The following is a 17,654-nucleotide window of genomic DNA, read 5'->3' as shown; positions in this document are numbered from 1 at the left end:
TGCTCCGAACCTTCGGTCCTCTACAAGCCTGGCACGTAAACCATTATAAAGCCTTTAAGGAAGCCTACTCCGTATAGAGAAGCCAGTATTAACCCATAGTAGAAGTGTAGGCAGATAGCGGGTTCTGACAAACAAGAAATTGTAGCAAGGAATATGCTTAGGAAGCCCACCCAATACACAAGAAATAACACAATAATGTATAGTAAGGAATATTGGTGGTGAGCCCGCCTGGAAACAGATAACCATTGGCATGGACTTCTATGTACAGTATAGTACATACATACAGTACAGAAATTCCAATTTACAGCCAATCTGCCTTAAAAAAGAAAAAAAATCGGCAATCATCATCGAACTTTAAAAACAATTATTTAAAAAGTATTTTAAACTAATTTACGATATTACGAGATTCTTCTTATTTTTAGTAATCATCTTTTTTCGAGAAAAAAAATACCAAAAAAATACCGTACAGCCCTTAGATTTCTTAAGTTACCTAACTTACTATTACCACTAACATTAACAGCTAAGCTGAAGCATATGAGGAATCCACTGTGCGTTAGTTAATCAAATGGTCATCATGCTATGTATCTAGTAGGACTTCTAGGTAAACAGCTCGGCGTATAATGACAGACACCATGCCTGTACTGCAATAAGAGAGGTTACCAGGCGAGTATCTAGAGTATCCATAGAATGTCGAATTAATAGGACAGTTCTCTCTACTGGGTTATAGAGGAACAATTAGATTTAACACTTCTTTAGTTTCCTTGCGCACCTCAACCCAGCCCCCTTGTTCCACCATGATCACCTTGCCGTCGATACAAACGCGTCTCCATCTCTCATCCTCTTCATCAAAATCAATTTTGATGCTCTCGATCTCCTCGTAAGTAACAACATCCTGGTACACATGACGACCGCCTTGGTAAGCTAGAGCCATTAGATCCATTGCCTCTCTCGGAGGCATTGATGCGAAATAAACGACGCGTAGGCGACCATCCAAGGGTGAGGACTCCGGTGATATCGTAAATCCTTTCTCCAACTTTGATACCAAAGTAGTCAGTACGTACATGTGATCCGTTGTGCCAAGTGTTCTTGTATGTCCTTCGCCACCCGGCCCATTCCTGGTGGTAAGCTTGATGGTCCCCTTATACCGATGGGTCTCAGTACCATCAGAAGGGAATAAGAGCTCCTGAGCTGCCATCTTGAACCTGTCGGGTCCAAATTTACGATACTCGACTGTATCGCTGTCTGCAACTAGGGATGCGTGGAGTCCCCAGCTGGCGACCACTGCGCCGTAAATTTTGGCCCCCCAAGGATCTGATGAAGCAGTTCCTATCTCCTCTCGTCCCCGGCCTTCGTTCGTAACATATTTGGCCTGTGGAGAGAATGTAGCCACAAATGTTGGCAGTGGTCGAGGTACACCATGCAACAATGTCTCAAGTCCAAACGTTTGGCGTGAAAGAAGGCCAATGGAATTCGCCATCGCATTACCCGTTCCCAAAGGTATTAATGCAATGCTTGGATTCTCAATGGGCGCTGCCTCGTTCTCAGTAAAGAAGACTCTGATGAGATCAACGAGTCCTCCATCCCCAGATAACAATACAATTGTTTGTGGTATTCCCTTTCTAGCTCGAGGAAGAAATAATGAACGAGCCAATTCAAGAATAGTTTGTTCTGATTTTGTCTCGTGAACTTGATAGTTGATCGCACCCAGATGAGACAGGAAGGGCTCAAAGACATTTTGGAAGAAGCTCTTTGCCTGCCTTGTCCCTGAAAGTATAGATATTATAATGTGGATGTTCGCCTCCCCGTCTGAACAAGGCAGTTTTAGGTGATTTGGTATGTCAACGCAAAGGTGTTGGGACAACAGGGAGTGCGGTAAATCTGAGGCCCATAAAGTTCCTAGACGTGGCGATTCATTTTCTGGTGCCGTTTTGGGTAGCTGGGATAATGTGTGGACGAATAGGATTTCAAAGCCACCATTCTGATTTGAACGGTGTGGCAGGACACAGATTATCTCGCTGGCATCAATCGAACCTTGTTCAAGTCTTTGAACATCGTGCCATTGGAGATTTCCATCAGTTACTTCCAGCCGGATCTCCTTGCCATCCACGAAGCCCGGAATTTCAGGCATCTGGTCCACAGGTGGTCACTCAAGAGAGTTTCCAAAGAACTGTTATTTGCAGTCTGAAGATGGGCGTTGTTAGCTTTCCAAAACATTCAACATTTGGAACCCCTTAGTTACTTTCACTACAGCTCAATAAGCCAAGTACCAAGATGGTCACAAAGCTGAAGCATAAAAACCACATGCATCATAGATGAATCATGATAACGAAATAAGTGGCATTTCAGGTTGCAAACTGTGGCGTGTGAGGTCTATCCCTGGCATGTGGCACAGGCGGGGTCACATTAGCACAACCAAGTGTAAAAAAAATCCGGTGCTTATTAGTAATATTCCTGGCAGCTTGGAAATCGAATACACCCTCCGTCTAAGTTACATAATCTCTTTAAAATAAATGACTATGCAATGCAGCCAAAGTTAGGGGTTGAGGGCAATAAGAGAAGACATTGTGACAGATCATGCCAGAACAAGTTACATTGTGAGGGATTCTATTCTGTTGGCGGCATGCTTATCACTCAAGTTCACAGCGATGAACGTTTTAGGGAGTTTCACACTGGCATACAGTCAGTTGAGTCTTTAAAGCATCAGAGTTACCCTGGATAGGGATCTTACGTGTCGAATTTTGCCTTGAGAGTTTCAATGACTTCTTTCCAGTCCTGATGCGCCGTCAGACTTCTGCGAGGAGCGCATCCAAGTGCATGCCTCGAGTCGAGCTGCACGTCGAGCGGATCGAACGTATGGCAGCCAGGACTAATGGAAATGCGAATTGAGTATGAAAATGTGTCAGTCTCACTGTCCTTAGCCTCGTAAAGCTCAAAGCAGATCTGGGACAGGTAGTCCAACTCCGGAATCGCACTCCTCGCAATTTTGGTCTGAATTCCACCTTCGAGAATGCAATTCAGTAAGGTGTATATGTGTGATTCCTTTGTGAAGTAGAAAAATGATTTAGCATTTGGCGAGGCCTGGACTTCCTCCAGGTCCCGAACAATCTCCTGAAGCAATGGCAAAGATGTCAGAAGTCCGATTTCTAGTTTTTCACTGTCCGTGATTCCGTATTCTTGTGGTGTGATATAGTCGAAAAGAACTTTCGCTAGTTTATACAATTCTCTGAGTTTCGACAGCCGTTCATTCGCATTCGTCTGTCTCGAGCTGGGACTGCTTTGCAGCTTGAAGTAATGATCATAAGCGTCCTCTAGACTTCCGAATTGCTGCATTGACTCCAAAACTGTCTGCGCCCTTCTCTTCAGCCCGAATCGATGTGCAAAGGTGTTGTTGTCAGCTCTTTCCTCAGCCTTGCCTCTGTCGCCCTCTTCGCCGTTTTGGAGAGAGTCATACTGTTCGATCCCGCTATTGCTGTCATCGAAGTCGTCCGGAGGTGTGAAGACCCATTCCAAGAATTGTCGATTATGAAGAGCATCGAACTTCATACTATCATAAAGCTCCGAGAGCTTGCTAGGGTCGACTTTTTCCGTATCGCAAAACTCCGCAAAGAGTTTCTCCCATCTCTCTTTGAATAAATTAGGGTCCTCACCTGCACACCAGCGTCCCTGAATAGCTGCCAATGCAGAATTGTCATAGACTTTTGGCTGATGCTGTGCAGAAGCATTCTCTGTTGCCCTTGCAGCTTGTTGGAGCAGACTTTGGGAGCGGGAAAGCTTCTTGAAGTTGTGACGCATGACCTTTCTGTGGAACTTCATCAATTCCACAACCGTCGCAAGAACAACCGAGGGTTCTGGAAAATTATCTTTCGGCCAGGTAAATTGTGAAGGAGCAGACCCTTCTCTGAGAAGAAGTTTCAACTTCTTCTTAACCTTGTCCATGACATCCTTGGCAGCATTTGAATCATCAAGGAGATCCTTTCGTACTTGTATGAAGTCATCAGGAAGTTCCTTTTCGTCAAGGAATGCACAAGCCCAGATTTGGGCTTCAGCAAAAGTCAGCGTTTTAACATGTGAGGATTTCGGTTCATCTAACTACTCACCGCTGGTGCTAACTCTGCGCTCCGAACTGGTAAATATCCGAACATCGTTAAGAGCTTCTTTGTTCATCAATTTCAAATCGTCCCTCATATTCAAACCAAGATCTTGAGATTGATAACGAGCAGCATGGGTAGGCTCCCCTCCCCATTTGATAACGAGCTGGAGTTTGTCTAGAATGAGATCATTCTCAACAGCTGAAAACCGGGAAAAAGTGGCACCAGAAATGGAGTCACTTCTTGTTTGCGAGCGAGTTAAGTTCTCGTTATCGGGAGAAGCATCGTTCCCAGGCGAAATGGGCTCTTCAGGACCACTCTGAAGAGAACCTGTCAATGGATTCGTCTGAGACATCCCCTCGCGCATTTCTTCAGGTCTCCGCTTGCGAAACATTGGTTTTATCTGGACCTTCGTTCCAGGCCAACTACCTTTCCTCTCCAGGGAAGTGCGAAGAAGCTTGAGCTTCTCCATGTCTTCCAGTCCTTGGTCCATGGCGACTTTGACCGCATGAGAGACACTTGCTAAGGCAGCCTCGCCCTTGATAACGACTTCCTCCTGGTGGCCTTTTAATAAGTCGACAAAAGGCTGGCTATGGAAGGTAAATTTGAACTTTTGTTTCGGAGTACGATCTGCATGCCTTATGACTGCTACCATGCCCTTCAACTTCCACGAATGCTTGGATGCTGGGGGAGGGGGATTGCCTTCATCGTTTGACACCGAAAGAGCAGGCGACTTGGTACTGGGTACATTGACACTGGCCGGGGTTGGTAGCTCTTCTCTGTGACTATAGGCTGTTGAGGATTTTGCGAAATTGCCGTTGTCACTTCCCGATGGTGATGTCAGTGATCCTTGGGCAACGACGGTATCTGGAGGCACAATTCCGTGGCTTCTGTGATTATGTTGAGTACCATGAAGTCTCGACATGCTCGGGGACTTTAGAAGGGTCTTCAATGCATTTCTGTGAGAGCCCGTATTACTCCTCTTGGAAGAACTCGTATCTGGCGAGGGAGGGTCCAATTGCTGTGGCAATCCATATCCATCCCTTCTGCGCTTCTCATTCAGGAAGATCTCTCTAAGGATCTTTGCACACTTATCGTAGTAATCATTATTGTCCTTGACAAAACTCCACCCATTGACGTCAATGACATAACTTCTGTCTCCTACCCGAAGCATGTCGAAACCACAAATCCTCTGGCCAAATCCATTTGATATCTTTGCGGCCATAGCAGCTTCCTCTTTGCTGAGGTTCGTAATATACCTTAATTCCTTACCATGTGTGTTTCGCCGCACTACTCCATCAACCACAGGTGATTTGCGTGTTTCAGCATGGCAAAAGTCGGGACCAACTGTATAGGCCTTCACATCCTCCGCGTTATCAACTCTCAGGAACTGTTCGTATAAGTAGCTGGTATTTTTCTCGGTCACGGATCTTGGCACGACAAGATTGGGATCATATTCGGAGCTCTTATTTCCAACTTTTCGAAAGAGCCTTCTTCCCCCACCGCCGTACTGCTGATCTTTCGGGAAGTAGATGTGAATATTATGGTCTTCTCCGTTAACTGGTTTTTCAACGAATGGTTTTCTGAATGTCTTTCCATCGACAATGAGCGCCTCTCCATCATCAGAAAGTGACACCGTCTGCGTCTTGGTAGCTCCTCCACCAGTTCCGTCTTCAGGACCCTCGAGTTTCACGCCGGTTAAGTTGTAGACATGTTGTGCGAGTTCAGGAGATTCCAAAGTCGGCCCACCGTCACGGTTTACCTCAATTCTCTTTGGTGTAGGAACGCCCATCTGATCCAGTACTTTCAGACAAAGTCTGCGATCCCATAAAACTTTCTGCATGGGCAAATCGTTGACGCAGAACGGCTTTCGTAGTTTGGCATAGGCAATGGCTTTGTCCAAAGGAAACCCATCGGAAAAGAAAGCTATCAAAAAGTCGCATATCGGCCAGTTTTCTACCGCTTCATCCAGGATGACTTTATCACCGAAGACAATAACTTCCAGATCTCCTTTTGATTGAAGACGAGTAAGGATATTTTGACTCGGTTTGCTGCGGGCTTTGACATCTAGAGCACAAACACCGATCCTCCCGATAAAGGGCGGTTTTGGTTCCATATCGCTGGCAGAGCTAGCAGCTGTACTCCCACTCAATCTTCTCGGTGCTCTACTTGATGAACGGGTGGAACGTGATATGCGACTAGTCTGCCGTGCTTCAGAAGTTGCTTCACTTCGTGAAATATGAGGTCCATTAGAGCCGTTTGTAGGATTGGGAGCAGGATAAGCTGGGCGAGCAGCAGAGGATTCAGGAGACAGAGCTGAAGACTTGTTCTCCATTCGGACATAGCCATTATTGGAAGAACATGCAGCAGGTTTCGCACTGTCATCTGTGCCACTTTTAAGCGAGGCAGCATCATGGGGCGGCGTATGAGAGCCAGTATGACTACCTGACCCGAGAGAGTAAAGTGAGGAAAACGAAGGTCGTTCGGAGTCATGCAGATTACTATTGTGTCTTGGGGATTGAAGTGAATATTCGACAGAGTCATTTACCGATGTTGTTGAAGATGATTCCAGCCAGCATGGCTCACTGATATTTTGTCTCGACTCGTTTTGAACTTCCTCATTGCTATCCGGTTCAAAGCTTGTCGGGGAATGGAGCTGTTGTCTCTCGCGGCTGCCCTGGTCCAACAATGCATCTGGCCGCGTTTGATTGTTAGCAGGGGGGAATAGGTTTTGATCTGACGTCCCGCTGGAGCTGGAGCCGGTAGCCATAATGACACGACTTGATTCACGGTTCTGCTGTCTCGCAAGTGATGATTGTAAAATCTTTCAGATCTTTGAACCCAGGCATCAGCTCTGCTAGTCTAACTTCACCAATTACCATGACGTACCGGGATTGATACTCCGGTCGAACTAAGTGGATTTCTGATCTGACGGTCGCGAAATTCACTTCTTCTATCACACCTTCATGTCTGGCCAGTAGATCTCTGAATGATACCTATCTGTCAAGGTCATGTTGGACGCATGGACAATCGCCACCCGGAGATCCAAGATAACCTCAAAAAGTTTTCCGACCTTAGGTTTTTAAGCTTTTATAGGTAGCCGGTCCCACAGCTATGATATAAGCTTGGTTCATGTAATAACAACTCTGTACCTAAGTAAAATCGCCCTAAGATTGCAACAGAAATCAAATTCTGGTATACACTAAGTATGTGATCTATGTAGTCAAATGTAAGGTCTCGCAAGAAAGAAAAGAATAAAAAAAGCTGAGAAAATGTTAAGAAATCCAAGAAATGAGAACTCGGGGTATGTACAGTACTTGTAACTTACCGGGATACAACTAAAGCACCTAAATCGGAGTATGTGCGGCGTGGCTGTTGAATACAGAGTAATAATAATACTAATACTAAAATACTCCGTAGTTCGGTTAAGTACTAACGCACCGGGCCCGTAAGCAACACTACTTTAAATTGTCGAATTCAGCCAATGGTAGTCAATCTGACGCTAGACGCAAGTACTCCATGCTAAAGCGGCCAAGATTTTTTTTTTCGCTGCAGTTATTAACCTTAACCACAAAAAGCATCCGCGAGAATAATTTTTTCCCCTCTTCCTTCTTCCCAACTTGGAACGAAATTCCAAACTGGAAGCACAATGCCGTCCGTCGTTGACGAGGCATTTGATTTGCCTCTGGCAAAGAGAGTGAAACTAACACCATCAAAAAATCCTTCAAAACAGCAGTCTGGCTCTAGAATTTTTTCCCCATTCAGAGTAAGCTTCTCCGACTTATCATTATGCATGCGCGCGACATGACTGGCTAACTTGCATTTGATAGACCTTAGGCCTGGTGTCACCAACTACTGTTCCATTCACATGTGTCCGTTTGGGGAAAACAACATTTCAGATAACAACGTCCGTTGGGCACTCGTTACAAACGTACGACCTGAGACGTGGCTTGAATCTTATTTTCTTGAGCCGACCTCAGACGCCCGAGCTCATTACTGCTACGTATGCCTGGAAGGAACTAGTCTTTGCGGCTTGGGGAGGCCTTCGACCTGGTAGCCCGGTAGGGGTGTGGGTTTTCAAACGCGGGAAAAAGATTGCGGCTCTCGAGACAACGTCAAGTCTCACCGGGCCTATTCTCCAAATCCTAGTTTTTGGATCATGGATTGTCGGTTGCTGTGAAAGGAATATACAAGTCTGGAAGTCTACGTCCTATGAACACTATACCACATTGAATGCGGCAAATACCTCGGAATCCTCTGGGGCGCCTGTCTTCACAGGAAGAATATGCAATATGCCAATCTATCTAAACAAGATATTCGTTGGAAGATATGATGGCAACGTCGATATCTGGAACTTGAGTACCGGGAAGCTCCTGTATAGCATTCTTCCAAGGTCACCTAACGATGGTGCCGTGACAGCGTTACAACCGACCCCCGCACTGTCTCTCCTTGCTATTGCTTACAAGAGTGGTGCTCTGGTAATTCACAATGTGGATTCAGATCAGCCAATTATCTCACTAAAACAATCTCTTTCCAACGCCTCTCCAATTACGTCTATAACGTTCCGAAGCGACGGGTTAGGCGCAGGTGATGATGGGAGGAAGGCAGGTGTCATGGCCACAGCTACAATTAATAGCGGCGATATTACCATATGGGATCTCAACGAAGGAGGCAAGAAAGCCGGGGTTCTTAGAGCAGCACACGAGATATCTGATGAAACCAGTGAATGCGGGATCAATCGAATTGAGTTCCTGGATGGCCAACCAATTTTGATCTCGTCTGGGAAAGACAACGCCCTGAGGTCCTGGATTTTCGACGAGACGCCGTTTTCACCAATCCCAAGGCCTCTTCATTCGAGAAGTGGGCATTCTGCAGCAGTTACTGCTCTCAAGTTTCTTCCGGCTTCCTCTGACGGTTCCGAATCGGTGGGGAAATGGTTATTAAGTGCATCGAAAGATCGTAGTCTCTGGGGCTTTAGCTTACGAAAGGACGGTCAAAACGTTGAGCTATCCCAGGGCAGCGTGAGGAGCAAAGCAAAAAGACTTGACGCATTCAGTGTAGCCGATGATAAAGGCAGAAGATCGGAGGATCTCAAAGCCCCGGAAATAACAGCTATTGCCTGTTCTCTCAACCGTGACGGGGGGATGGGGGCTATGGCCTCCCAGCCTATTTGGGCAAATTCGAGAGATTTCAAGGCTGACGGGAACAATGCAAACGGATGGGAAAGCATTGTGACCGCCCATCGAGGAGACAAGTACGCTCGTACTTGGTTTTGGGGTAAGAAGAGGGCTGGTAGGTGGGCTTTCGAAACGGGTGACGGGACTGAGGTCAAGGTGTGTATGGCAATACCTCGTCCAAGTTGATGCACTGACATCATACAGAGTGTAGCAATTTCGGCATGCGGAACGTTTGCTGTCATTGGTTCAGCAGGCGGCTGTATAGACATGTTTAATTTACAATCCGGCATTCATCGACAGAGATTCCCGGGACCTCTCAGATCTTCCAAAAGCAAAGGCACACAAATGCAAACTGGAGCTGCATCGTCAGTTCATTCATACGCACCAAATGGCATTCAAATTAATACAAAAGAGAAGCACACGAAAGCAGTGACAGGGCTAGCAGTCGATAGCCTAAATCGAAACCTTGTGAGTTGCGGACTAGATGGGAAAGTCAAGGTACAGTTACTCGCATTTAATCGGGAGATTCATGCTAAATTTGTATGTAGTTCTGGGATTTTGTTTCTGGACGGTTGGTCAGTGAATTAGACTGGTCCCCTATGACAGCTATAACTGGCCTTCGGTATAGTAACGCAAGCGAACTGGTGGCATTCAGCTGCGACGATCATTCCATCCGTGTTGTGGATGTTGAGACTAAGAAGATTGTCCGCGAGTTTTGGGGCTGTAGGGGCCAGATCAATGACTTCACCTTTTCCAGTGATGGCAGATGGGTCATTGCTGCTTCGATGGATTCTATTATCAGAGTCTGGGATTTGCCAACAGGGCATCTAATTGATGCCTTCCAAGTAGCGGCTACATGTACAGCGCTGGCCATTTCAGGCACAGGAGAATTTCTCGTTACTGCTCACGCAGATGGGGCGGGCATCAACGTCTGGAATAACAAGACTCTATTTTTGAATTTGCCCCAAAAGCATATCGATGAAAATGACATCACGGAAGCTTGGAGCCCCACGACGTCCGGGGAGCTTGGTTCTGGGATTATTGAAGCGGCGTTTGAAGATGGTATTGAATATAGCGAGCAGGAAAGATCGGTCACTTCCGTCGACCAACTTCACCGAGATATGATGACTTTGAGCGTTATTCCCAAAAGCTCATGGCAGACATTACTCCATCTCGACATGATTAGGGTACATCCTCTTCGAGACATGCTATTTGTATTCCTGACTAATTGAATAACAGGAGCGTAATAAACCAAAAGAGCCACCAAAGGCCCCAGAGAAGGCGCCCTTTTTCCTTCCTTCTCTTATTGATAAAAAGGGGCAGCAATCAACCGCCGTTGACGTCCAAAATATTGACCTGCATATAACTTCTGGTTCCGAGACTACAGCAGCTGAACGCTCGCGGATTGCTAAAATGCAACAGTCCGGAAAGCTTTCGCTACATGGTTCTCATATTAGCAACCTCCTAAAGACCGGTGCACTCTGTCACAATTTCACCTCGTTCATTGATTATTTTAAATCATTATCACCCGCAAAGGTTGACTTGGAAATCCGATCTCTTGATGTACGGATGAGAGATGGTCGTTGCGAAATTGTTGACTTTGTCACCGCTCTCACGGAACGGCTCAGGTCAAAGAGAGACTTTGAACTCGTTAACACATGGATGGCTGTCTTTTTGAGGGTTCATGGTGATGTCATTGGTAGGGTTTGGGAAACAACAAATGGCGAAGATGAGTCTTTGCAGATGCTACAAGCTGCCTTAGCGGCTTGGAAGTTCGAGCAGCAAAGGGAAGCTAAGCGTCTGTCAGATTTAATAGGCTATTGCCGAGGAGTTGTCTGGTTTTTGCGATCAGCGCGGTAGTAGTTTAATCTACTACAAGGGCATGACTATTGACTTGATTCAATGAGAAACTCCTACGCCTTTTATTGCGATGACTAACGGAACAGCCAGAATCGCACGGAGCTGTTTCGAAAGATTCAAGGTCATTGTTCAAATTTGAAATAGAAAATACATCAGATATGGCAATGTAATTTCAGGTTTATGGAGCATGCCTGAGAGGCTTAGAATGATAGATTTACAAGCGGCATATTATTTGATTTAGGGTGTAAGTTGGGTTATCTGGTGACACATGAGGCTCCTATGTAGTATGTTTATGTGTGCATATATGTATATGTGACATAGCATTATATATGTATCAGGGTACCTCCCAAGCATTTATAGTATTAACTAGTGATATATCACATAACTACAAGTTCGGCGATCCTGTGACATCTGGAGGAAGTCACTATTATATATACACATATATGTATGGTAGGTTTATTAGCAACCACCCTTTGTTATTTTCATATATATGTATAACAGTGATCTGTAAGAATATCTATACTAAATGTACATGTATGTACTTATAAGCCACCTTGCAACTCCAGATATTGTTTCCTGGCCAAATGCTAACTACCACTGTTCTCTCTCTCTCTCCTCCCCCTCCCCCACCCAGCATTCTTTATTCTTACATTGGTTTTGGTTACTCATCAGCTCATATAGCTACTAGCCGCCTGGCCAAATTTATTTCACTGTCTAAGGCTGGGATAATGTTGCTGAAGCAACGTATGAGATGACAACAAGGGTAACAACTGGGTCTCACCCAGGGAAATCAACAGCTATTAAATTCTGATTTTATTGCTGTCTCATTCTTACCCCAATGTCAAGATTTGCAATATTTTACATGTGAATCAACACATCCCCAAAGTACCTCACAATAATGTGATAATTTTTAGTCCAAAAAAAAAGAGAAAAAGGTCATCACCCTGTAGTTCACACCTAACCTATTAGCCACACATACTTTTGTTGACATGAAAATTGATATTATACTACCATACAATCTAATCCTAAAGATGAAGCTGTAACACTTTTTCCATCAATCTGAATATCCTTGTATACTGTTTAATCAATAAAAAAAATTGCACACCTGGGGACTATCCTTCATTATCCCCTCCCTTGTTGTTATTATTGCCTACTCTAGATGGGTCAGTTAGATCCATTACAAAGCTTGATGTGATGTTCTACCACCCCTGTATTAGAAATTATAGTCCTGTTTACTTCTGTACTGCCATATAGGGGCACTAGCTACTCCTTGCCATAACATGGCAGCCTTGTTAGTTGGTTACAGACCATATCATGGGGTTCAAAAACCGCTGTACTGCTTGTGGAGCCTATGAAGAGTGATATACATGGAAGGCAAGGAGTTGATGCTAACAAGCCTTGGAATGTAAGGATAGGCAATGGCTCAGATACATATGGGCCGGCTGGTTTATATGAAGAGCGAACTGGACAGGACCTTTAGCAATGAACCGTATAAAGCACTAAATAGTCACAGGAGGCCAGGGCTATCAACCATGTCCTGCAACAATAATGATATGTGTTAGGACAATAAGTAATCTACAGGACTGGTCTTGAAAGATGCTAAGTCTAATGGTCTCTGAGACCCATTTGGAGACAATGCAGAACACTGTTGGCTCAGATATCCTAACTTTTGGTCCATAGCCAATATAGCAGAGGGAATACAAAGAGCCAGGGTCCATGGTGAAGACAGTTTGACAGAACAGAGCATCTTTAAAGAAAGTTTGTAAACTGCATTACTACCAGGGACAATTCTATGCTATCATATGCACCATGATGTTAGTACTTTTTTTTTAAAAAAAAAGGGACTTATGACCTGTTTGTCCAATTGCTCCATTTTTTAAAAAATTCTTACTCTTTGATTATCTCCATTTCTTTGCTAATCACTAATATATTACCAAATCCTAGAGAACAAATCTGTCTCTTGTTGACAAAGAATATATATGTATTTGGTAATCCATCTCAGAATGTAATTTAGCAATATTGCTAAGAAAATCATATCCCAGACCTTGTTTCTTCTTGTGCCCCATTTAAATGTTGCTATTAGCTTAGTTACCCTTAGCTTTTAGCAACATTCTTCAGTATATTGTGTGCCAATAAGTTCCTGGACGCTATGAATCATGTTTGCAGACCTATTGCTAGCATGTTCACTTGACACCTCACAATGTAACTCACGATATAACTCACTCCGTGATCTCATAAGGACACAGAGTGGTGGAAGATTCGCCAACAGTATTTGGGCCTCTCTTTTGGTTCCTCCATGCACTGGTATAACATGAAGTATCTGTGTTAAAATTCTCAGAGAATATAAAACTGCCTGCACCTGTGCAAGAGCATGAATATCAGTCCACTCCATCCTCTCGTCTGCATACTCGAAAGCAAGTAATTTCTCTAATTGCTTTCGGCTCGGGGGTATGGGAGTCTTGTTATTGCAGTTATAAAGTTCATTTATTGCGTAAATCCTCCAAAAGATTGAAGAACTGGGATCTTGTCCGGTCATTTCCTGGACAAATCTTGACCGACTTAGAAGAGTGCGCAGCTCCAATTCAATACTGTCGTCGTCGTAGAGACCTATTTCGTCAAAGCAGAATCTGCAGCCCCTGCGAACACATTCAACAACGACAGGATATCTTTCTTGGGAAGTACGAAGCGTATTGAGTAGGGAGTAAGCGAGGCATCTAATATTTCTTCCTTCAATCCATGCAGATCGCCTAGAATGGTCCTCATGCAAAACTGAAAAGTATATCTGAGGCATATCTTCACCTAATGACGGCTCCGAGACATATTGTAAGACGAGTTCTGATACTCTCGCGTCAAGAGTTTGCAAAACGCTTGGGTCAAAGCTTGGACGATATGTGAATTCTTTATGAGAGCAATACTCCTCCATGAACTGAATGTAAGCGGGACTTCGTTCTGCCGTTTCAGACACAAGTTTTGCGCGACGGATCAGCTCTCGAATACCAGCGCGTGGATCAAGTTTTAGTTCATATGCAAGATACCGCATGCCAGGGATACCAAGTCGTCGCGATAAGGCAGCTGGGCAGAGCGCCATAGCTCTTATTTCCGCGTCCGCAGGACATTTGGGATTCCAACTTTTCATCTCAACAGAGTTCAGAAATATGACCGAACCTTGAGCTCCAAGGTCATGGACCAGGAGATCGGAATCGTTTGTTAAAACAGCTGCTCCCTGCTTCTCCTTCAATAATTCAGCACAGTAGATGTCGGCCTCCCCTGGGATCATTTCACAAATGTCCGCCCAGGGATAGTCTGAGTCTTTGAAAAGGGATGTCGCCGCAAAGATTTCCGACGTTTCCTTGATCTTGGACCAATTCCAGCGGAATTTGAGATCTTCAAATACAGCAGATACCATAAATGGATTCCCAGGCAGGTTTTTATACCTCTCTGGTACACTGCGGCTTTGTAAGACTTTGTAAGGATCAATCAATAACGGTTCTCGTCCGGCCCTGGATGCCTTGAACCCTTTCCGATTGCTTGTGCAGAAAGCCTCAAGCTTTCTTCTGGATTTCTCAAGCCGAGAAAGCCTAGTGTCTCGTTTAGACAAGGGCAACGCCCCATCAAAGTAGATCTTAACACTAACAGCCTCTTGTGAGTCGAGTACTAGAATTCGCTAACCAAAAAAAGCGTCTAAAAAACAAGCACTGGTGACAATGGAACAGAGTATCTCCAACAGTGTCTGAAGGGATAGGAGAAAAGTGCGCGTGGACTTACACATGTACATTGGCAATTCTCAGCTGTACCAAATAAGTCATCACAGCAATACTGACTTCCTCACATGTAGGCTCCCGATCAAATGGGTTGAGGTGAGCATCTAACCAAGACAGCAATGTTGAAGAAATATGGTGAACCAGGCTGGGTCCATCGATAACCACTGATGTCACAGCCTTAGTACCATCTTCCGGTGCCTTTCCATAGCCGCCCAGACGTATTGGCTCTGAAAATGAGACTAAGTGCCGTGTCAAATGAGCTATGCCCATCCTCGATAATTTGAGCAGTAAAGACACGCCAATTCTGGCCCTTCTTTGTTCTCTCTCACTCTCTCTATCTCTTTATGACTAGTGCCAACACTGACAAACAAAATGCCTAAAAATTACTGCCACTCAGTTGAAAATTCCATTCAAGAGTGAATCTCCTTGTGAGAGTTTTGGCAATTACCTACCGACTCACTTTTATTGTCATGAAGGTATTTAACAATTCGAATTTGCAATGTGGCCCAAGCTTCTCATAACAGACCATTTAATCTGTAGATCCTCCTGAGCTTGAGTGGCTGCAGCGAATCTCCTATGGCATTGTTACATTAATGTGATTGGCTACTGACTTTATAAAGTTGCCTCCAGCTACCTAAGGTAGGTATAGTGCATCAGGAATCCAGGATTCAGGCTGGGCTTTCTTGGCAGTCACGCGCGGGTGGGTTGTAGTGGGGTTCGGAAAAACCTCTATCTACCCGGAGTTTTTTCTACCTACGCCGAACTGGGACCCGATCAGGCCTGTAATTTATGCAGATCTGTTAAGACACAAATCAAATAATTCAAATCATGTTAAAGCTCGACTAGGAGTTGTTGAGAACTCCTGCAACACATTTCTTGACTTCTCAGGTTTTATTTTAAACACAGTCTTACTTTACGGATCTTGACAGAGAGAAAAATGGGAGTACAGAAGAAAACCAGGAAATTTGCTCAAGTGAAGCGAGCAATCGGTCTGCGAGACAGCCGTTTGTGCGTAGTCCTGTTTTTGTTTCAAGAACTCGCTAATAACAGCTGTCATTCCAGGAAGGAGAACCAGCCAAAAAATGAAACAAAGGGGAATGATATTGTTCGAGAAATGTAAGTGTATTATTTACCATCAAAGCAATGCTATGCCGTGTTAAGATTTACTGAATCTTTGCCTTCCAAGACCCCAGGTTCCCTCCTCTCTTTTCTTTCAATACAATACAGCTCTCACACCACCATATTCAGTATTAGTGGACACCAATTTTCTCTATCACACCATCCAGCATAAGCTGGAAGTTATTCCGACTATGATGGACTGTCTCTATGCAAAATGTATTCCTATCATTACGGACTGTGTCCTTGCCGAATTAGAGAAACTAGGCCAAAAATATCGACTTGCATTGCGAGTCGCGAAGGATCCGAGATTTGAAAGGGTAAAATGTGATCATAAAGGCACTTACGCAGACGATTGCTTGGTTGACAGAGTCATCAAACATCGTGTATACATTGTGGCAACCAACGATCGAGATCTGAAAAGGCGGATACGGTAAGTGGCTTTTCAGATGGAAACTATGGTTACAGTGAAATTAAGTTTCTGATCCAATGTTTTTGGCAACAGGAAAATACCAGGTGTACCGATCATGAGTGTTGCACGGGGGAAATATGTCATAGAACGACTCCCTGATGCACCAGAGAAGTAGAATTCACAGATTGATCTTGCGCATTTGATCTTGGGAAAAAAAATTAGATAAGCGCTGGGAAAGGGTTGATTTTGTAAATGGCTATGTACGACTTTTCGCCCTTATATCATGGTTTGTCTTTGCTTATTACTCTATGCAAGATCTTTTACAGTTTCTTTAAGTAATTAAGAGGCCTAATATGTACTTATAAGCTCCTAATTGATAATATTGAGCTACTTGATTATTTCCTACTTGGATCTGTCAGCCAATTAGCCAAGTGCCAGCAGGTCATATTTGTCACAGGCCAGAGCCTGCAGGAGATAGGGCTCAGGCTTTGCCCTTGCAAAAGTTGCAAGGCCCTGAAGCTCCTGAATCTCAACCTGCAGAATCCCACTGAATCTACACTGAATCTTCCTGCTATACCCTCTGCTTAGCTAGTGCACCTAAGTAAGTACCTATATTAACCTCCTTATATATATAGCCATAAACCTCCTCCTTTTCCTCCCTAATTATATCTTATATATGACCCTTATTAAGAGATTACTTATATATAGGCTACTATAACCTATTATATTATATTATAATTCTTTTTTCCCTAGCCTTATAGGCTATAGTTAAGCTAAGCTAAGCTATATAATAGTTAAGTTATTATAGTTATTAGCTATATATTAGTCATTAGTTAAATTAGCTATCTAGCTATTATAATAGCCTATAGCTATTAATTATCACTACTAATTAAAGTTAATATAGCTATTAGTTATCTTAGCTATATAGTAGTTATTATTAATTAGATAACGTAATTCCCGGCCGCTCCGATCACCCGGTCGCTCCGATCACCCACCCGCACCTTCAAATACTGTGCAGAATTTGAAGTTTTATTACTACCCAAAACAGCAATTATTTACAAAAATTATGAATTAGAGCGATTAGGCATCGAGTCCGTATATGCCCAATAGTTCCACAGTTAGTACACTTTGGCGGCGCGCGCGTACGAGGTGCAGAAGCCGCCTCCGGCGGCCCGTAGTAGCCATAACCAGCGGCACCTGATTTTCATCTGAATTTGACTTTGAATAAGAGCCTGCGCTT

The 17,654-nt window shown here is 44.2% G+C and overlaps 4 protein-coding genes across 4 annotated transcripts; 2 read left to right on the top strand and 2 right to left on the bottom strand.

The window, feature by feature from the left end:
• Positions 1-721: 721 nt before the first annotated feature.
• On the bottom strand, positions 722-6,858 carry T310_4895 (Actin cytoskeleton organization and biogenesis protein; the record flags this gene model as incomplete). Its single annotated transcript, XM_013472232.1, has 5 exons — positions 722-2,128; positions 2,268-2,283; positions 2,592-2,669; positions 2,729-4,040; positions 4,098-6,858. The coding sequence occupies 5 exons, from the start codon at positions 6,856-6,858 to the stop codon at positions 722-724; spliced, it is 5,574 nt and encodes a 1,857-aa protein (XP_013327686.1).
• Positions 6,859-7,737: 879 nt separating this feature from the next.
• Positions 7,738-11,125, top strand: T310_4894 (WD repeat protein; the record flags this gene model as incomplete). The annotated part of the gene is made up of 5 exons (XM_013472231.1): positions 7,738-7,854; positions 7,919-9,421; positions 9,470-9,733; positions 9,814-10,452; positions 10,505-11,125. The coding sequence occupies 5 exons, from the start codon at positions 7,738-7,740 to the stop codon at positions 11,123-11,125; spliced, it is 3,144 nt and encodes a 1,047-aa protein (XP_013327685.1).
• A 2,101-nt stretch (positions 11,126-13,226) lies between these two features.
• Positions 13,227-15,156, bottom strand: T310_4893 (uncharacterized protein; the record flags this gene model as incomplete). Its single annotated transcript, XM_013472230.1, has 3 exons — positions 13,227-14,789; positions 14,891-14,913; positions 14,955-15,156. The coding sequence occupies 3 exons, from the start codon at positions 15,154-15,156 to the stop codon at positions 13,227-13,229; spliced, it is 1,788 nt and encodes a 595-aa protein (XP_013327684.1).
• A 667-nt stretch (positions 15,157-15,823) lies between these two features.
• T310_4892 (DUF652 domain-containing protein) lies at positions 15,824-16,589 on the top strand (the record flags this gene model as incomplete). The annotated part of the gene is made up of 3 exons (XM_013472229.1): positions 15,824-16,002; positions 16,073-16,435; positions 16,508-16,589. The coding sequence occupies 3 exons, from the start codon at positions 15,824-15,826 to the stop codon at positions 16,587-16,589; spliced, it is 624 nt and encodes a 207-aa protein (XP_013327683.1).
• Between the last annotated feature and the right edge of the window lie 1,065 nt (positions 16,590-17,654).

This window comes from Rasamsonia emersonii (assembly GCF_000968595.1).
Source record: "Rasamsonia emersonii CBS 393.64 chromosome Unknown ctg1118621760195, whole genome shotgun sequence".
Lineage (NCBI taxonomy): Eukaryota > Fungi > Ascomycota > Eurotiomycetes > Eurotiales > Trichocomaceae > Rasamsonia > Rasamsonia emersonii.
This window is presented reverse-complemented; position numbering and strand designations above follow the sequence as displayed.